The following is a 20,847-nucleotide window of genomic DNA, read 5'->3' as shown; positions in this document are numbered from 1 at the left end:
TTCTTGTGTTCCCTTTGCAGGAGCTACTGGAGGATGAAAGCAACCAGCTGTTTTTTGGGGAGGTTGGAAAGCAAATGGTGATAGGACTAATGACAAAAGCTGAAAAGGTAGGAAGTTTGTACGATCTCTCAGTTGTGTCATGTGAACACAGGGAGTTGTGTTCCTCCATCCCAACCCAGAGGTCGTCCACCGTGCTGAAAGGAAAACACTTCATCTTTGTTCTGGTCACCATTATGAGAAATAAAATGTGTATGTTTTTTCTGTTGTTTAACCAAATTCTCTTGTAAGCGGCTCTGTGCAGCTCCTGTCCACAGCCTGATACTATGTCTCATTAGAGAGAAGAGAGGGTACAGAGAGCATCAACTGACATCCTCCCCAGGAATAAGGGAGAGGGAGAAGATAATCCACCTTTGCATCAACTGTGTGCCAGTTCTCAGATCACTGGTTTAGTCGCTAGTCATCTTTTAAACAGAGAGATGATGACTTACACAGTGGAAAAAGTGATTCTTACTGGAACTGCTTTGTGTATAGGTGCCTCTAACCACTTCCTTGAAGAGAATTGAGTAACATAGGTGTTTGCAATCACAGCAGCTGAGCCTGGGACTGTCCGAGCCTCCCAGAAATTAATTCTCTCTTTTTGCAAAGTGTATTTGGGCTAAAAACTTTGGCCAGGCACATGTGTGTGGGTTGGKTTTTTTTGTTTGTTTGTTTTGTTTTGTTTTTTAAGCTCAAAATAGATTGGTCAAACTTTGGTGAAACATCCACACAACTGTTTCACTTTCTGAAATGCTTTTTTTTTTTTTTCCCTCTGCTCTCTCCCAGAATCCCAAAGGTTTTCTGGAAAGCTACGAAGAGATGCTGCGTTATGCACTGAAGCAAGAGACCTGGCCGACCACTCAGCAGGAGCTGGAGGGAAGAGGGGTTGGTAAAGACTTTCTCTCTAGAAAATTGCAGAGGAGTTGGAGTAACYGATATGTAGGAATGTTCCAGGAGTGAAAGAACTGCTGCTGAAATATTATTTTGCAATTGTACACTGGAAGGTGGGGGATGTATTGGGATGTTTAAACTTTGTGGCAAATCAGGGTATGTAGTGGACTACTCTGTAATACATGGGGAAGGAAATGCCTCTAACCAGGGCTAAGATTGCCTTCAGCAATATCAGCAGTGTKGGATATAAAAAAACAAAACAAAAAACAACTCAGAGCTCTGCAGAGCCAGTTTCCTCTGGAGGGCATAGCTACTGTCTCTAGCTGTGTAAGATTTGTTTGCCTTTTCACTGGACTTTTCCTGGACACAAGATTAGTAAGTCCCTTGGCCAGCCCCTCTCTGATGTCCTGAGTTCTGGCTACTGATCTGAATGAACACAGTTCAGTCCTCTTATGTCCGTGGCAAACTTCCGTTCATTGTTTTGCTGCTTTAAACCAAAAGAATAAAGTTCATCACCTAAATGGTCCCTTTTTAAGCCAGTTTCCTTTACAGACTCTTCTGCTCTCTGGCAGGTGGTGTGCATGAGCTTCTTTGATATTGTGCTGGATTTCATCCTCATGGACGCTTTTGAGGACCTGGAGAACCCTCCCTCCTCTGTGCTGGCTGTGCTGCGCAACCGCTGGCTCTCCGACAGCTTCAAGGAGACGGTGCGTGAATTGGGCAGTCCTTGCTCGGAGCGTGAGATCACAGTGCCAAGGCTAGAAAAGGGTATAACTTCAGCTGTCCTGGCTGAGCTGAATTTTCCCTTTAAAAATATCTTGCCTTCCTGAAACTCCAAACAACAGACTTCTGGTACATATAAATTGTTTACAGGAAAGCTTTCCTTTGAAAGCAGCTGGGTTGGCTCCAATAGACTTATTTCTCTAGCAGCTATTATCAGTGATGCCAGGGAGATGTTAAAAGGTAACAGTGTATATTTTCATGAATAAGAATAAGAGGATCAAAACATGGGGAAAAAGTGTTTTCTTTGCAGCTGGCCATTCATTCTGCTGGTATCTCAGTAGACACTGAGGCATGAATAGCAGCACTTTCTTTTAGTCCTGGCCAGATGCATATAAGAATAGTTTTGAGGACTGAGAAGATGATGGTTGGGAAGTACCTTCCAACAGTCATCTGCTTACAGTCTGCATGCTGGGGTGCTTGCCAGCCATGCCAGGTTGCATTAGCAATCTTCAAATGCACTCTGGCTGATCTGCAAAGGATCTGGAGTGGCCAAATTTGCTTCCAGTTCTCTTAAATTTTGTAACTAATTTTAGAGTTTTTGGCCACAAAAGGGCCACCGCTTTAGTATTTTGCTGGCAATGTGCTGGTGAGCTCTGTTTTTCTGGAAAGTAAGCCCAGTAGGTGATTGTCTCTCTCCCTTAACTGTAGGCCCTAGCAACTGCCTGCTGGTCAGTTCTGAAAGCAAAAAGGAGGCTTCTGATGGTAAGTAAAATAAATTAAAAGGGAAAGAATGTAGTGTAGTTGAAGCTGAAAAGATATAACCTGGATCTTGCCAAAATACAACACCTAAGTGGTATAAGAATGAACTGAATCATGTTCTTTGTGACGCTTGGGAGCACTGGGGTCCTGCTGTTGTGCCGTTGCCCAGTACCACAACAGTTTTTACTGAATTAGTTCTGAGTTTATTCTCCATTTTTCTTAATGTGAGGATTCAAACAAATGTTCCCTATACAGTATTCCATCTCCCTGCTTACAATTCTGTAGGAATGGCCACAGACAGCAAGGGACTGCTCTTGAATTGTAGATTCCCTGCTGGCAGCGCAATTCACTCCTGCGCTTCTCTGCTTCCCAGCACTGCCAGTTGACCAGCTTTTGCTTAATGCGTTTCCCTTAAACCCACGGCTTCTTAAAGTCTCACAGCAGATGAGTTCATGGACCTGGAGAACAGGAAACCGCAGCTTCGCAGCCCCAGTTGTGCCACAGGGCCTGTGGCATCTGGCAAATTTTCAACTCCTATCCCGCAACCAGATGGTACGACTGGGTTTGCCTTGTGAGATGATGCAAAGCGTAATGAGAGCTTTGGAAGCTGGCCTGGCACAGTCACGCAGTAGCTCTGTTGGCTCTTGATGTAGCACTAGTCACTTCATTCTGGAGAAGCTTAGATATTTGCATGCTCTTTCTCGTGTTAGACCAAAAACACTATAATCTCTGGACTATAAAGACTGCCTGATAGTTGCCTTCCATTTTCTTCTGTTTACTTTCCTCCTGGAATAGTAGTTTAGAAACACGAATATAGAAAGCTCTAGTAATCCTTCAAGGGTTCTAAAAGATAAATGTAATTCTGCTGGAAGAGATGTTCTGTGTAGCTCTTCAGTTACTGAAACGCAGTGCTTTCTGGCATGGAATTTGGTAGATTATATGGAATAAGCTGGTAATTCTGTCTGAGACCTGAGAGGTATCAATTTCTTCCTTCCTTGTGGCAGGTACCAGACGGCTTTATCTCTCATTTCTACTCCGTATCGGAGCATGTCAGTCCTGTTTTAGCCTTTGGTTTTCTGGGGCCCAAACAGCAGCTATCTGAAGTCTGCGCTTTCTTCAAGGTAAGTTGACTTTTCTGTACATTGTCTGTGTGGGAGTCCTACTGTCTTGTGGCTTAAAGCTTACAGATTAGTGCTTTTGATAGATGGTTTTGACTGAAATGCTACTAAGAAACTTGGCTCGGTATAAAAGCCTTCTAAAAATCACTGTTTTTTGAAATGCATATTGCTGAATTAAGATTGATAAGAATTCCCATCATGATTTACCATGGCTGATAGCAAAAATAGGTTTGATGAGATCACTTTGTACCATCCTTATTGGAAAAGAATAAGGGTATATATGCATACTCTGAAAGAATAAGTTGCCTAAGAGTACATGGCATCTTACAAGTTACACATTTGATCATAAAGCCTAAATCCTGTTTTATTGTCGATGAAATCACGAGAGGTTGATTTTGCATTCATAAAATGTTTGCAGTGGATATTGCCATAGAGACTAGTATTGCATTTCTGACTTTAGGAGCTCTGCTGTCCTGTTTGATAGGCATGAGTGGTTTAGCCACAGAAGTAATAAACAGCCTGAAGTGGATCTTTACTTGCTGGCAGACATGCAAAATTCCTTACGGGATTCTCTGCTTGCTGCAGTTCAGGCAGTTGGTATTGGAAAGTGTAAGGGAAGGTCTCCTTACTGTCAGCCTTCCTCGTATCTTTGCAGCACCAGATAGTACAATACCTGAAGGACATGTTTGACCTGGACAACGTGAGATACACAACAGTTCAGTCGCTGGCCGAAGACATTTTGCAGCTCTCACGGCGGCGCAGTGAGATCCTCTTGGGATATCTGGGCACCGAGACCTCCATTGAGATGAACGGCACGCTTCCTGGTGAAAATGAACCGCTGAAAGAGCTCATCTGATGTCAATCAGGGGAGGAAAAACAGTTTCATACAAGGACATTTTTCCTCCCAGAAGTGGCTAAAACTGCCTGCAATGGTCAGTGGTGGCAGCAAGACTATCTCAACACACAGCAACCTGGTGGGACCTTCTGCTTTTTGTAGCCAGTTGTGTTTGCTGGGATGGATCCTGGACCACTTGCCAGCTTATGGTTTGAATTTCTTCTTTGTTCCACCTTCCTGTTCTTTTTTATTATTATTGTTTTTAATGTGTCATATGAACCGTGAACTGCCTGGGCCCAGATTTTTGCCCCATTCTCTTGAATGGGGCAACATATGTACCCGTTCCACCCATGTGTTATCTGGGAGATGTTTCCTGATGTTTATGATCACATGGGGGAGCAGGAACATCATTGGTAAATTCTTCACTTCGCCTTTAGGTCCTCCAAGATAATTTATGGGGATTTGTTTGCTTTGGGAATTTTTAATGTTATTTCTCTGCTGTGTCTCTACAGACATTACTGCTGATTTTACCTTACATGTTTTAACACATGCAATGTGAATAGCAGAGATTTCTTCTCCCAGCAAGGAAGAAATACTTCTTTAAAGCACTGAAGTAAAATTCAGACTTTTGTAACCAGTCTGAAGCTCTAAGGGAGTTGGTCTGTTCCCTCTGTGTTGCTGTTCTTTGCAGGCCAGATGACTGGCTCTGTACTGTGGTCATCCTCACGTAGGAGACTGCTGAAGTCTGTGTTTGCTTCTAAGACAAACTAGGGTGAGGAGGGGATGGATTTGTATCCTGCCTGTGCACGCACAAAGTATTTAACATCCATCAAAGTGCCTTGCTGTATTTCAGAATTGGCCAGTAACAGTTTTCTTGAAGTACACAAGCAGAGACCTGGTATAGAGTGGTGTCGATTGCTGTTATGTATAAGGCAGTAAGAGATATAGCTGTTGGATGTGATGTATGGAAAAGATTATGTGTGCAGGTAGCTGGAGAGCTGGGATCAAGCTGCTAGAGAACAAACAACTTCTTATATGTAATTCGTCTATAGTAAAAAACATTATGTAGTTTTGGGTAGGTACTGAATGCATGTGTAGTGTGTCCTTGCAGTGCTGAGAAGGGTTCTGCTTAAATGTCATGATAATGACTTCAGAGCTGGCACCTGAAATTTGGCTGCTTTTGATTACATGCTGAGTTGGATGCTAGTGTAAGATAGCAGCATCTGAGTGCGCTGGCCTTGAGGCAGTCCTGGGTTTTGTGTGAGATTTGCAGTGATATGCTTAGTCCTCTGATTGTAATACCACAGACGAAGGCTGAGGGTGCTGCCTGTCTTTTCTCCTGTTTTAGTCTGCATATGGCCCCAAATCCGAGCCTCAGATTGAGGAGGTATTCAGGGAGAAGAAAATGGGGGCTTTCACAACACTAGGCTTCACTTTTTTTCCAAAGTGATTTGTTAACCCTTGTGTCTGTCCCAGGTAACAGGCATAAGTCTTATCCAGCTATGTTTTTGTGAGTGAAAAATTTAAGAATCTGGAGCTTCCGTAGAAGGGGAAAGTCAGTGCATGGACTTGGAGAATATAAATCTTTTCTTTTTCCCTCTTCAGACCTCTAAAGTGGATTCTGCTGGTAAAAGCAGGAAGGAAATAAGCAGGGAAAAAGTAAACAAGAAGGTGTGAAATGAGTAGATAATGCTCCTGAAACTCTTGCAAGAAGCCAAGCGTGGAGCATATAGCACCTGCTGCTCTACAAGCACATCACACTGATGTGGCTTATCCTGAAGACTAGATTAATGCAATAAACAAGAAACATGGTGAGGCAAAGAGAGGAACAGCAGTCCTTGGTAAAGCTTCATGAAATAAACTGTTATGAGAAGGATTTAAGGGAGGGTAATTGAAACTAGGAGAGGTTTCTGAGGTGTCTTGCTCCTGCCATCATGCAGTGAAAGCAGAAACAGAGGATGTTGTGGTAGTATGTCAGACCTGTTATATGTGGACCGTGATTCAAAAGTATGTTAAATTCTGAAAGCAAGTTACTTTGCCAAAAATATTTTATAGTGCTCTGTGCTCTTGTATGGCTGGTTTAGAAGAAAGAGTAACTTCAGCAGCTTTGTATAGTAGTTAAGAAGATGCTAAAATGTGAAGATTCATGTAATAAGCTGGATTGTAATTCTAAAGAATCAATGCTGTTCATTTCAGATGTTTAGAGTTGTTTTATGTGTATTTATTTACTACTTTGAATGTCTTTAGGTCTTGGTGCTAGGGGCAGCCTACCTGCCTTGTGAAGGACAAAAACACTTGTGGCTGACTTTGGTCTTTTCACATCCTCACAGGAGAGGATACTAAAACAGGGTCTCCATGAAGCAAATGCTAACTTGCCTTATGGCTTTTTAAGCTAAGAAACTGTAAATTCTTAGTCAATCAAATGGAAGTAAGATACTTTTATTACCGTTTTATTCTCTTCCTTAGCCCCTCTTCCAAATAGGTATGCTACCCTTCCAGTGAAGGTGAAGAGGAATCTTCCTCAAGAGCACTTAGAGATTTTTGAAGGTTGAGTTCCCCCCCTCCACCCACCAACACTAACTTGTTCCTGCACAAGCCAAGAATGTCTGCTGAGACGAACTGATTTTCCCTTTACTGGGGAAGAAGGGAAAGTTTTCTAAAAGCTCCCTTCCTATTTCATTACTGCTCTTTCTCCCTCCCCCGGTAAAATGCATTGCAGCTAGAGAGGAAAAGCAAAAGAAAGAGGTGTCTGCAGGCTTTAAAGGATGCGGTTCAGATCACTGGGCTCAAAGGAGGTGTTCCTGGGCGAGAAGCTGTCCCTGACCTGAAGGGGTTGGTAAGTGACCTGCTGCATTAAGCTCCTTTGGACGTGAACCCAAGTTGGGGTTCGTGCTGCTCCCGCTGACCCTTCCAGAGCAGAGCTTGGCCAAAATGGCAGCCACCTCACACACATCTGTTTTGCAGGGTAGAGTAAAAGGTTATGGCTGAGCACCCCTCTGCCCTCCAGCTTAGTAAGATATCACTACAAAATCTTTTTTTTTTTCACCAGCATATTGTGTTTAGAGCAAAAGAAATTCTTCAGTATTAGTAGCAGATGAGATAGATATTTGGGTAGAATCTCTAGAGATAAGGTATTTGCCTCTTTTATGATGAACCCTTATTCTCAAGGGGTTAAATCATTCTGGGCTGACACTTGCAAGATTTTAACACTGATGGGGATTTAAAATGGCTTAGTGGCTATAAAATAAAATCCTTCAATAGTTTCTGATGCTTAAACAGATTCCAAATATGCATGACTTTCAATTTTTATGTGGAGGTTGTTATAACAAGCTTCACTAGTGGTTAAAGCACCTACTCAATACTTTAAGATGTATTTAGAGACTACACCAAATGGCTCTAAAAGGGTCTTTATGATCTTTAAATCACAGTTATATTAATAAAAATAATTATGAGCAAAAACTGCCTTGTTGTATCTACGAGACTAGTGTGGCTTTGAAGAGCATGACTTGTGCTGTCTCATACAAGGAGGTGGGAAAGCAGAATTTTATTTACCCTTCTTCAGCAGAACATTCCTCTGCCATATCTGCAACTAATGAATGTAAACTTGTGCCTATTTTTTCTTGCTTTCCTAAAGGTGTACAGATCTGTTCTTGTTTTGCTTCTTTCTTTTTCTTTGCAGCTATTTTTTTTTAAATATCTCTAATCTTAGGATGTGGGCATTAAAACAAGTCAAATAAAACTTTCCTTCACAACTTGTTTTTTGTTTCTAAATTTGCTAGTGAAGCTTGCTATAAGCTCTCAGTCTCAGTTTTCTGATTTAGATGACAGTTCTGGTGATACCTCTCGTGTTAGATAGCATAAAACAAGGCTCTTTCTTCTTAGAGTCAAAATGCTAAACTTAAGTAAATTCTGAAGGTTTTGTTTGCATGGGTAGTCTTACTGGTACTATAAAGACAAGTCTTTAGATGAAGTGAGCTAGAAAATAAAACTCATCGTACTTCTGGCAATGGTTGAAAACTCTGGCATTGCATTTTTCAGATTTCTTTTTCAGTGGTGGTTTGATTGTGTTTGGGTGTGGCGTGTACTACGCTAGCCAGCTGTGATAGAGTGATAACAGAAATGCTAATGAGGAGCAGACTCTCTTAAACATTGTCCAATTTCTTATAGTACACTTAGCAGGCTCCCAAACTATGTGAAAGAAACCCAGACTAAAGACTGTGGCTTGATATCAGAGATGCCCATCTGCTGAGCTCTGCAGGAAACTCATCTTCTTATTCTTTTGAAGCAATTACAGTATGTTTAAATACTTTCCTTTTCAAGTGATACAGAAACCAGATTGAATCAGATAAGTTGTTTGCTTCCACAGTGATTAAGATTTCATCCATACACTAAAAAAAAAAAGCCTTCGTTAGCATTATAGTTAACCTGTCATGAACTATGATATATGCAAATAAAACGTTCATGAGTAGGAAAATTTTTGTTTCATGCCACAGCCTGAATGTCAGTTGGAAGAGTTAAAAAGGGAGTTTCTCATCGTTTCCATGGTGCCAGTCTGTATACTCATTACATCTTCAGAGCAGCTTCATGCCTTCTTATGCTGAAAGAACAGAGCAAAGGCTGCTCTTTGTATTGACACTTTATTCTTATATTCAGGAAGGAGTGGGTGAATACAGCAATGAAGCCCACAATTTTCAGTACTTGTCATGGTACATAGATCAAATGTAATCCATTCTGCCAGCATAACTTTATATTCTGGCACTTTCAATAGCTTGGAAAGGTGGAGATTTATTTAACTTGAATAATGAAAGCAGTAAATCATTCATGCTACCTTTTTATCAGTCTTCTGAAATGAACCCAACTTCTGCAGTAAATATTTATTCTTTCTTTCCAAATAATACGATTTTAATGCTATTTTTCTTTTTGGAATGCCAGGAAGAGTGTCAATTTTAAGAAGCAGTTAAAATTAATTGGACAGAATCGTAATTGATATCTGAAAACAGGTATCTTACAACTGTAGGAAAAGACGGTGCGTTCTCTCTATTCTGAAATCTTACTTTAAGATGAATGTGGTTAAGGGATAGAAATTCTAGCCCATGCGCTTTCTTGCCATCTAAAAATCAAAAGCAAACCTTTCGCTCTTACCGATGTTTGTAACTTCCCGCACTACTCTTGCATATTTGTTTTCTGTAACTTCTTTAACTTGAATGAACTTTGGTGGTTTTGGTCTCAAGGCATATTTGCCTTCTACAGGCTTTTCTGTGTAATGCTGCTAACATATCTCTCTTTTGAAGTGCTGCACTGTTTGCGTTCTGCTTCTTGCTCAGGCCCCCCAGGTAAGATTATTCTCTGGCGTAAAATACGGAAAGATTCATTTCCATTTGGTCTTGAAAGTGGGTGTTTTCAGTGGTCAAAGGTGTAAAACCCATATTGCCTGAACCGGGTGTTTTCAGGCCTCTGCAATACTTTTTAAAGGACACAGAGTATCACCAGCAGCAGCCTCCTTTCTCTTGAGATTCTGCAAGGGACTACGGCTCATGCTTTATTTTTGCATGCATGTACACACATGTGCTACCCAAAAAGCCGCTGGTCCTTTACAAAGCTATAAAGTAGATGTGGCTATAAAAATCCATCTTCTTCCTGTTGTTAAATACAAAATAGGTGTTTTCAACAGATCTCAGAATGTGTCATGCAAAATAATCTTGCTATGTACTATTATCTGTAACAATATAATTTATAAAACGAACATTTATCTTTTAAAAATTTAACTCTCACCACTGTAAAGGGTGATGTGAGAGGAAGACAAGTTCCCGGCATGGTTTGGTTTTTATTCTTTGGTTTGTTCTTTGTCAAGGGGAGCAGAAGGGGAAGCAACTCCTCGCACTACCATCCCCCAAACTTTCCCTTCCCAGGCCCCCAGCCCTTCCCTTAGTGGAAGGGATGAAAGGTGGGATGGGGGAAAGACCCGTGATATGGGAGCAGGACGAGTACAAGAAAGGGGGCTTGTAGCACAGCCCGACGCCCACAGCGCGGGGCTGTGAGGGGGACAGGCAGGAGGGCAGCCCTCACCCCGTGGGCGCTGGACACCCCCAGCCCTGCTCCGGCACAGGGTCCCTGGGGGCTGGCCAGGCCGTGGCACCTCAGGGTGGTGCTGGTGCCGCGGGGGGAGGGGAGGGAAGCGGAGGCCATTTTAACCGCCGCGTTGCCAACAAGCCCCTTCCTCAGCCCCCCGTGCCAACCGCCCCAGCCGTGCTGCTGATTGGCTAAGAGCACGCGGGAATGCAAGCTGGTGATTGGCTAATCTGCATCGCCCTCTTCGCCAATGAGGGCGGGAACTGACGCCCGCCTTTCTCCCGATTGGTTTTGCCGCTACCTGCGTCCCCCCTGTATTGGGCAGCGATGCTGGTAGCCTATTGGCTCTGCTGCTCCCCGGGTTAGATTTTTAATTGGGTGGCTGTGGGTTGGCCGGCGCCTCACCTGCCGCGCCGTGTTATTGGGCCACCGCTCTCAGCACCCCCGCCCATTGGTCGCGCCGCCCCTTAAGTGCGCTCCGATTGGCTGTGGTGGCCCTGCCCGGTATCCGGGTAAGATGGCCGCAGTCGGAGAGTGCTCGCTCCCCGCTCCATGGCGGCCGGTCTCCCTCACTCACGTCGAATATCCCGCAGGTAACGCTCCGCTTCACGGCCCGCCCGACCTTCCCGGTGGCGGCGGCGCCGCCGCTCCCGGCGGCGGGCCCCGCCCGCCGCTCCACGGCACCCCTGAGGGCCGGGCTGGCAGCTGCGAGATAGTGAGCCATTGAGCGGCCGCCCTGAGGCGGTGGGGCGCGCGTGCGCACTGGGGCGGTGGGACTCGCTGCCGAATAGTGAGCCACGGTGGGGACTCGGCGCTGCGCATGCGCCGTGGCGAGGCGTTGGGCTCCAGGGGCTGCTGAGCCCCCCGGTGGTGAAGGGGTCGTGAGGGGGGGCCCGGCTCGGACGCCCGGCCCGGCCCGGCCAGGCCTTCCCCTGCCGCCCTCCCCTCACCACAGCGCTGCCTCGCCTCCCACTGGCGTTGTCCCACCACGTGCAGCTGCTGCCAGGCCTCGAAGCGCCCGCCCCACCTCAGTGGCGTGCTGCTCTCTGCAGCCCTGGCCTGTGTGGCCTTGCCGGCCCCTTGGCATCGCGGCTCCGGGTCGTTGCATCCCGGGCTGACAGGTCCCGGCGCCTGTGGTGTCCCGGGGAGCTGTGCCGGGTGGCTGGCTCCCAGGCCGCTTTGGTGGTTGTTCGACCCGCGGGAGTCGGCGCGGGCAGCAGCCTTGGCGATGTCGTGCTTTGGTTGGGCAGCGCTGCGGGGCGGGAGGCGCCCAGAGGACAGGCAGCCCCGGGCTTCTCGCAGGGCGGCTCGTGGCCGAGCGTGTTTGGGGCCGGGCAGCAGCGGGGAGGGTGGTGGTCGCCTGTGGGTCGGGCTGTCCTGGCTGTGCGAAGGGCCTGTGCCCTGTCCTCTCGGCGCTGCCGGCCCGTGGCCCAGCCCAGGCTGTGGGAGGATGAACGCTGGACGTCCCAGTGTGCAAGGGCAAGCTGGGTCACTGTTCAGATGGGGGCTGTCTGAGTAGTTTCTTGTTCGTAACAGTAATCTCTGCAAGCTCCTCTTCAGGTGTGATGCCTGTGCTGTACTGTTCTTCTGGTAAGATGGAAAAAAACCTGGTATTTGGCTGCTTGTTATAATCAAAGAATACCAGAAAAAGCAGCATGTGAAGTGTCAGAGTGTTAGTCCTGACAGTCTGGTCAAAACCAGGTTCAGTGTTGAGACAATTCCCTGTATTGCTAGTTCTTCTATCAAGTCCCTAACTTGTCATAAAGTGTTGCTGCATGTCTTGTTTCAATAGCTGGATTTTATTTCCTGATGAAAGCTTCTCTCAGTAGTGCAATACCTAAAGCTTCTAGAGTGCTTAGGGATCTTCTGGGCTGAAAGTACCCATTTAACTACAAGCCTTGCAGCATGACGACACTAAAAAAAATCTGGCACTGAAAGTACAGTTTTCTCTCCTAAATATGGCTGCTTTATTATGGTTTCTGTGACACTTTATATGAAAGATCTACACTTCCTTTTCTTTCTTGCATTTTTCCTTCCCTTTGTACATTCTTCTTCTGCCATTCTCCCTTCTTAAATATATTAATGTGAAGGCTTGAGAACTGGGCGGGGGGGAGGAAGGGGGGGGGGAATAATCTTTCCAGTAGCACTGATACGTTCATCTGTGCATCTCATCTCCTTAGCCAGCTCTGGCAGTGTACCCAGAGTGTCCTGTATACTATTTGTTGGATTGGTTTTGGAAGAGAAGGTGTTTGAATGGGCAGGTTTTTGCTCCACGAGGGTTATCTGTCAGCTCTTAAGGGCTGTAATGTAACTCCATTATTTTCTGTCTGTATTGCTTGCTTTTATAAAAGCAAAATGGAGAAGATAATTGAGTGTGTGTGTATGTGTGTCTGGGGGGGGAATTGCCAACAAGATTAGGCTTATGTTTTTAGGGAATTAGTATTATATTGGTCTTGGATAAAACATGTAATTATGGAAGCCCATAAAGCGGAGACAAAGGATTATAGCATTAAAAAAGCTGGAGATGCAGAAGTGTCTTTACTTCGCTTGGTCTAGGAAAATGAGTTGCGGTAAGATGTTGGGTGATAYTTTTATCTGGACTTGAAAAAAGTGCTCTAACCTTATTTAAAAAACTGGGTTCTGTCTGTGTAGGGCTTAAATCTAGGTCCATAAAGCATCTAGATAATATGTGTTTATAAAATAATAATGCTGGCAATATGCTCGGTGCAATGGAGTTAATGTAACCTTGTGCTGATAGAGAGGGGTCAGAATGAGAAACAGATACTGCTTCTACCAGCATAAATTATTAAACTGTTTTGGCATGTCATATGCCGTTGTGTGGCAGACTTCCCCCCCCGCCCCGTTCTCCTGGCTGATCCCAGCGAGGCTGCTGGCCGGGTGTGCAGCATGCTGAGCCGCTGTGGCAACTGGCTCTTAAAATCTCTTCTCTTTAAAGACTTCCAGTGCAGAACTGCTGTCATTCCAGCTTTCATTTGCCGAGAGTGATGCTCCCTCTCCCTGTGTTGAAAAGTAGTCGCTGCTGATTTCCATGTCTCCTGGATGAAGCCAGCCCTTAGGCTTCTGCCTGTAATTGTGAAGGGGAGAGGTGCCCCCAGAAGGGTGCTCATCCTCCCCGTTTTATCTAACATTTCCTTATCAATAGTGATATAATTCAGACATAGTATGAAACACTGAACAGCCATCCTTACCGCTTGTGCGGCTGCTCAGCCCTTTGGGGCTTTCTGCAGTGTCAACTTTGAGCAAGATCAAATGAGAAGCAGCAGATAAACACTGTGGTAGAGTCAACTGCAAGCTGGCCTAAGCAATGGTGTCTTCGAGGACTAGCTGAAAACTTAGTGATATCAAACCTAGAGAGAAGAAAACAACAGTGAGGACGTTATTTGACAGTGTGTTAAAGCATGTTGCTTAAGAGGACAGACTTCAAAGATGTTGTCCTGATGCCATGTTTGGAAACGGTTGGTCCTGGAGCTGTTCATATCGGCTACTGTACTTGGTGAGACCAGAAGGTGATTTGGCATAGTGTTAAGTCCCTGATAGGAGTCAGTAACAGATGCTTAATGGAAAAGGTATGAGGAGCAGGTATGCAGCAGTAATCCTTCCCTGTATATCTTTCCAGTAATCAGCTGGCGATTGCATCAGAACAGTTATGTCCTTTGATTGATCTGTAAAAGCTGTGTGTTCTGTGAATATGTCTAATTGCTCTTTGAACCCATTTCCACTTTGGATCTCCTCAGTATCTTTGGCACTGAACTTTGCAACTTAATTAAAAGTTGTTTCTTCTGCTTTTAAGTCCACTGGTCACTAATTTCATTGAACGCCTTCTATTTTATGTGCAGCGAGAGATAACAAATGCTTTAGTGTCCTTTTTTTTTCTCTATCTCACTCATGATGCTTAGGGGACTGTTATATCCTCTCTGTCCTCCTCTCAGCTGAAAAATCTGAGTTCAATACTTTTTGAATGGATACTGTTCTATACCGGTTGTCTTTGTCCCCTTTCTATCTACCTTTTTTTTTTTTTTTTTTTTTTTTTAAGATTGTGTGACCAGAGTCACATAGTAAATTCTTACAGTGTTGCAGCAGCAACTTTTTTTTTCTCTCTTAAAAATGTTCTTGTTGCCTTTTTGACTGCCACAGTGCATTGGATTGTTCTCTGATGATATCAGCTCACACCAAGTCCAGGATCTTCTGTTTGATAACAACTAAACTAAATCCCATCAGTGTGCATGTATAATTAGGGTTGTTTTTTCCCGTGTGCATTACTTTGCATGGAATGACTTTGCAGCCTTAAAACTCATCTTCAATGACTTCCTGTCCATAGGGCGAGTTTCACTGGAGAAACATCGAGTTCCCAATTTGTTTGGATTTTTAAATTTAAAAACAACAAAACAAAAACAACAAAAAAATCTTCCTCTCTTCAGTGCAGCTGGGATTCTTAAAGCTCTGGGACCTTCTGGACCTCTTCTTTTATGGGACGTAACTCTTTAAGGGGAGAAAAGAGAAGAGAAACCTGGCATGATAAATCCTTTCATTGCTGAAGGACAGAATCTTGCTATTTTCTTATATAGGAAGGATGATTTACTGAGGACAGGCAGAGCTGAAGATCCAAGTGTGCCGAGTCAACTAATCGGTGAAAAGATGAATCCGAACAGAGGCGCACACACTCACGCTTTGTGTGTACTTTTGCTTAGCTGTTCAGTACAAGCATGTGTAGCTCCTACATGATGCTTGTTCTAATAATCCTCGTTGTGATTTCTGTTTGGGGCAGCAGCTGACCAGTCAGGGCTCATCTCATAGCTAAGTAATACCTGAAGGAAGCAGATATGTTCAATCGTTGTGTCCGCCCCCCCCCCCCCCAAAGGTTTTGAGTCTGATCTTACTGCGGAATTTTCCTGTCTGATGTATGCCTTTTATGCCATAACTTAAAGCCTCCCTGAAGGTATTTTACTGTCCCTATCCTGGTATCGCAAGCTGTGGCACAAGTAGAAGAAATGATGATCCATCATGAATACTTACTGGTCTACGTGAAAACACTGCATGTTGTCTGTGCATCTTGCACATGCACATCTCATCCAGAACATACAACCAGCAGAGCTGCCACAGATAGGTGCTTCAATAGGAACCAGTGGTGGCAGTGGTAAAGCTAGATCTTGTGGTAGGATGTGGTTAGAGTGCTGTTGATTCACATTTTTGTTTTACATGCAGGTTAAGCTAATGTGGTAAACCCTGGCTATTTCCACTGGGTGCAGAAAGGATCCTGGGTAAAATGTTGAATTAGATCAGAAGCAGATACTGAATGAAGTGTGAAGAAATGGTGTGCTTCAGAGGAAATACTGTTCATTCTTGGGTGCCTAAAAATGAGGTAGTTGGGTTTAGGTATGTGTATATTTAAAAAAGTATATTTCCATCTTGAGCCTCAAATAGTATCTGGGGAAGGCTGGACAAAAGAGCGGGGGCGGGGGGGGGGAAGCAAGCTTTATATTAAATAGGTTTTCTTCTTGCATCTTTCCAGAGGTTTTGATGATTTTGGTAGGCTTTGTTCTTATCAGCTGTAGGAACTTCTTTAAAATTCTTAAGTTTAGCAAAATGAATTAAAAAAAAAAAAAGGGGGGGGGGACAGGGAGGAACCTGCTTGCTAGATCTGACTGGACATCACACTGTCAGTGTTCCTGCAATTGCTCTTTCCCTGGGAATAGGTCTCTGAACGCACTGGAGCGTGAGAGTAGATAGAAGCGGCACAAGTAACCGTGCTCTGAGGCTCCGGGAGTGCTGCGCGGCAATGGGAGCTGGCTGTTCTCTGAGCTCACTTTGCATTCTTCACTGGGGATTTCCAGTCGTTTCAGTGCTGTTTTAGCTAGTACAGCCCGGGCTTAATCTGCTAATCTAGCAAACACATTTATGACAGTATTAGTGAGTTTCTGGTGTAGCTCCCAGGAAATAACAAAACTGTTGCCTTTAGGTAACGCACACTGGCTTATTTGCCCGCTCACCTAGAAGGAGCAGCTCTAGAAATGTGATTCTCTTTGACTGCTGTTAGCTACAATAATGCGAAATACTATTAATACTCTCTCTGCTCTAGTATAAACGGACAGAGCTGAAACGTTTGGGGAGCACTGTGTGAAGAGTGAGACTGCCCGAGGAAAGGCCTGGTACTCTGCCTGGAGGCAGGAGCTGGGAGTGGTGGTAGGGCTTCTGCTTCTCGTCCTCCGGCTCGAGTGCAGGTTGTGTGCACTTGAGGACTAGATGGCTTGATTTATTGGGGATATCATATGATAATGTAGTGGAAGATATTGAGTTTGACACGACTGATACTACTTAAATTTAAGCCTACTTCCTTATGTATTCTTCCACCATCTGTGTAAGAAACAGAATCCTCCTGAGAAGGTAAATAATCTGGTTTGGGTTCTACTTGACAAAACTATGGGTTTTAGTCTTAAAGAGAGATTCTTTATATACTGTGGGTTAACAGAGTGAATGATCTGAAATATGGCAATTCCTGAATGAGGAATTATCTCTAGTTGATAACACTGGAATTGAGACTACTGGAAAGCATTTTCAAGCCTTTCGGATTAATCTTGGCTGCCTGTTGGCTCTTAGCTCATGAATTTCCTCATCATTTAAGACAGGATTCATTTTGTAGGGTGTCCGTGACTTGTGTAAAACCATAAGAGGCCTGATTCTCTACTGCCAGCTAACTGAGACTGTCACTTACATCCGTTTTGCGTTTCCATAATGTAGTGCTATTCTGATTTGGTAGCATTTGGCACCCACTTGACAGCTGGGTAAATGCTGCATATGTTCCAGGAAAAGAGTTTTGGATTCAGTGTGCTTCTCAGGTTTAAAAAAAAAAAAAAAAAAAAAAGCCCTCACTCCTATGAAAACCCAGTGCTCTTAGGGTTTTTTCCTCCAGCTCGCCCCAATTTCCTTGGCATTTCAAACTAAAACTCTTCTAAACTCTCTTTGTTGATGATGTAGCTGGTTCCCAAATCTAATGCAGCGTCTGGGATTAAAGAGGAGTCTGTGCGGGGTACCTGAGGTAGCTACAGCCCGGTGGCAACATCAGGAGCAGCGCRAGCTTTGTAGCAGTGCGGTAACTTTTCAGTTGCGGTAGTGAGAGGCTGAGGTTGAAGTCCATTACGCCAAGTGCTGTTTTAAAATGTGGTGCGTGGGTTGTGGAGACACGGTATCTTGCAGTGGAATTGATCTAGGAATGAGTCCAATGCTTGGCCTTGCGGAGGCATCCTGTTCCCTTTTGAGAGGGGGGAGGAAAGATCGTAAATTTGTGGGGGGGGGACTGATCCTTCTGTATTCAGTGATGGGATGGAGAAGATCTAGTCTCTGAGATATAGTGTAGAAAGACCCCTGTCTCTTAAGCCGCTCCCTAGGTTCATACCGCATTTGTTAGAGAGGCTGCTGCCCTTAAGGGTTCGCTGGTAGACGGCTCTTTCTCCTGATGGTGAGCCGCAATCTCAAAGCGAAATGAGTCCAGTAGCTTTCTGTTTATCTGCGTTCATGCTAACGTCTTCTCACCAAATACTTCTGTATGCGCCCTTTTTCAGGGAACAAACAGACAAAGTCTTAGAAATGTATAGCTGTTCTTTACTGTTGCTGTTTGCCTGCGTCTGATCGTTCAGAATAAAGTGGATGGTTTTGAGGTACCTTAGGTCCTCTTGTGAGGCCCCATTGCTGCTCCCAGGCTCTCTGGGTGGTGATTAGCTCCTCGGGGTGGAGGCCCCCAGGCACTTCTGGTGACTGCTGGTGAAAAGCAGGCTCCCTTCTCTTTCCTCTTCCTCTCTCCCTATGTTTAGCTATTTAATTCCTCTCCATTTTGCTAATGCTAGTGTTCGTGCAGACACATGGTGAGACAGATTAGGGAGCTGAAAACTAACCCATTTTAGGAAGGGAAGGGGAAAGATTTGTTTGGGGAGGGTTTGCTGGTAATTTCTGGCCCAGGGAGGCAATGTGAGTGAGGAGGAGAGAAAGACGCTGCCTCTTTCACAGCAGCCCGTCCTTATGTCGAATTAAAGTGACTATGGGCCCACACCAGCGGTGGCTGTTGTTGTAAATTGGCTGCCAGTAATATCTGCTGAATGATGCCAAGCTCCTCTCRTCCCTTCTCTCAAACCTAAGTGTGAGCACTGCTGCCTTCCCTACCCCGCTCCTCACAGGCTGGAGCGGGAATAACCAGTCTGCAAAATGGAGACTTGCTGCTCTCCTACTGCAGTGTTGAGCTTACCCCTCTGCTCCCAGTGATTTGGGGCACCAAGTCCTGGTGGCAGGCAAGTATGTGTGAAGTTCGAGCTGATTTGTTTCTTTTTTGTTTGTTTTGTTTCCCTAGGTGATTTCTCTGGTCAGCTTTTAGCTTATTTGAGTCTTGGTCCAATATTCATTATTGTTGGATTTGTAACACTCATCATATTCAAGAGGGAGCTTCACACGGTGAGTCCTCCTCTCYCCTCCCAGCATCTTCTTATGGCAATAATCTTTTTCTTTATGACCTGCTGCTCCTGTATTCACTTTATTTATTGGGTCTTTAAAGAGCAAGTTTAGGTAAAGTGATCTTCCTGTCAAAGAACAGCAGGAGATGCTGTCACCTGTAGCAGGTGACAAGACTGTCTAGCCTTTGCTGACTTTCTGACTCTGGTATGTTTTAGGCATTGTCTGTCCACAAGTATCAGTGAGAGAAGGCTGAAAAACTTTAAAAAAACAAAACCAAAAAACGATGTTGCAGAGTACAAATTAATAATATTTCTTCCCTCTCCCAAGATCCAGTAGGATCATAGCACTAGTAGGTTCTTGCAAGATGAGCAGAACATACAGGTGCTGCAGGAATTAGTGTCTGTAACTCAGTAGGATGTGCTTTCTCTGGCCATACTGAGGCAGAAAATGGGATGTAAAATAAAATCCATAGATTTCCAAGGCAGTGGAGTTGTCTAAGGACCACTTCCTTGCTAAGCACTCAGTGCTAGGGACAGAAGAGACTCTTGCTTCTTTCCAAATGAGCAGAAGGGGACTTTTTTTTTTTGTCCTACATAATGCTTTCTCTCTGTCCTGATGGGTAGTTGAGAATCAATCTCCTGACTCAATTCCCTTTAGGAGGTATTAAGCCACTTGTAACATTTGCCCTCAGACAGATAAAATGGGGTCAGTGAAAGAATTCTGGCGGCAGATTTCTGATCTAAGGCAATGGTGTCACGGCACCAGTGGCTCAGGGGCTGAGAATGGGACTTCTGGGTTACGAAGCTGATGATAGCTAGGAGAGGCAGCTGTTAAAAGCTATGGTAGTCCAAAGGTTTCTTGTTGACCCAAAACAGAGAATAAGCTAGAGTAACTATTGTCACAGGTTCATAGGCACTTGAATACAGGGGCTGGTTTGATGTTGGTAAACAAGAGCAGTATTGAGGTTAGCTCCCAGCTCTGTGTGTGAGGAGTCACCGCTGAGCTGGAGCAAGGCAGTTGCTAGCTGGCTTGCAGCAGACTGGCCCATAGCTCAGGGCATAGAGTGAAAAGTYGCTTTGTCACCTGAGATAAGGCTGAGCTGTAGGGAGGCAGAGTACAATCACCGGACAGGAATTTGGTCACAGCAGCAGGGATAATTTAGGGGCGGAATATGGACTATGGAATTAAATAGTAAAAACAAGTGGTACTAGCCTGCCACAATCCAGAATACAACTTTTCATTGTAAACTGCAGACGGCAGTTTCAAGATGGAGATATTCTTAGAGGGGGAAAAGCCAGAACACCTAAAAAGCCACCCTTTTAGCCTTTTACCCAAATAATGATGTGTGCGCTCCCCCTGTTGGTCATCAGTTAAAAAAAAAAATAATAATAATAGTAATAATCCCTTGAAACTTGTCCTGTTTGAAAATACAATTTTCTGCACTTGCTGATGGAAGTGCACTAAAGCAATGGCTGTAACTGCTATATGATGTCATTTTTCTTTTCTTTTTTTTTCCTCCTGTGAGTCATTTACTGAAGAGCTGTGTGTACACAATGTGTTGTCAGATACGCAAAGTAGGCTGAAAAATGCTTTTCTTTCTCAAGTAGAGAATTCTGAGGCTGTTGATTTTTAATGGTCGAAAAAGAAAATTGGAAACATATGACTTGGGGTTTTATCAACAAAGAGAAGCCTGATAAGTAGCTGGATCTCCTAAATAGGATGACACAGCTGTTTTGCCTTCACAGATCTCTTTCTTGGGAGGGCTGGCTTTCAACGAAGGCGTGAACTGGTTAATAAAAAATGTTATCCGGGAGCCACGGCCCTGTGAAGGTATAGTATAGCCCATTTGTGTCTTTTTTTTTTTTTTTTTTTTTTTTTTTGAATGCAGCATTAGTAGTATGGGTTTCCAGAGGGTATTTTCTCCTCTGCCTCGTGTTGACTTTGGATATTTGGGTGTAG

General features: G+C 44.4%; 2 protein-coding genes across 6 annotated transcripts in view; both read left to right on the top strand.

The window, feature by feature from the left end:
• MIGA2 (mitoguardin 2) overlaps positions 1-4,394 on the top strand; it is a 43,070-nt gene extending 38,676 nt beyond the window's left edge. For all 4 annotated transcript variants that reach the window (XM_026059812.1, XM_026059811.1, XM_026059813.1 and 1 more), the window contains 6 exons: positions 21-107; positions 823-921; positions 1,500-1,634; positions 2,359-2,412; positions 3,414-3,530; positions 4,183-4,394. In XM_026059812.1, coding sequence (XP_025915597.1) covers positions 21-107; positions 823-921; positions 1,500-1,634; positions 2,359-2,412; positions 3,414-3,530; positions 4,183-4,383 — 693 coding nt within the window. In that variant the 3' untranslated portion in view covers positions 4,384-4,394. The remainder of the gene's footprint in view (positions 1-20; positions 108-822; positions 922-1,499; positions 1,635-2,358; positions 2,413-3,413; positions 3,531-4,182) is intronic.
• Positions 4,370-20,847, top strand: part of DOLPP1 (dolichyldiphosphatase 1) — a 23,238-nt gene continuing 6,760 nt past the window's right edge. Inside the window, exons 1-3 of one of the 2 annotated variants that reach the window (XM_026059818.1) lie at positions 4,370-4,571; positions 18,788-18,888; positions 20,634-20,718. In XM_026059818.1, the coding sequence (XP_025915603.1) occupies positions 4,457-4,571; positions 18,788-18,888; positions 20,634-20,718 (301 nt within the window). In that variant the 5' untranslated portion in view covers positions 4,370-4,456. Of the gene's footprint in view, positions 4,572-10,933; positions 11,025-18,787; positions 18,889-20,633; positions 20,719-20,847 lie in introns of those variants that run through there. The other variant, XM_026059819.1, reaches the window with a different exon arrangement.

This window comes from Apteryx rowi, unplaced genomic scaffold (genome assembly GCF_003343035.1).
Source record: "Apteryx rowi isolate R43461 unplaced genomic scaffold, aptRow1 scaffold_16, whole genome shotgun sequence".
NCBI classification, from domain to species: Eukaryota; Metazoa; Chordata; class Aves; order Apterygiformes; family Apterygidae; genus Apteryx; species Apteryx rowi.
The sequence above is the reverse complement of the archived record's forward strand: the minus strand, read 5'-3'. Positions and strand labels throughout refer to the sequence as shown.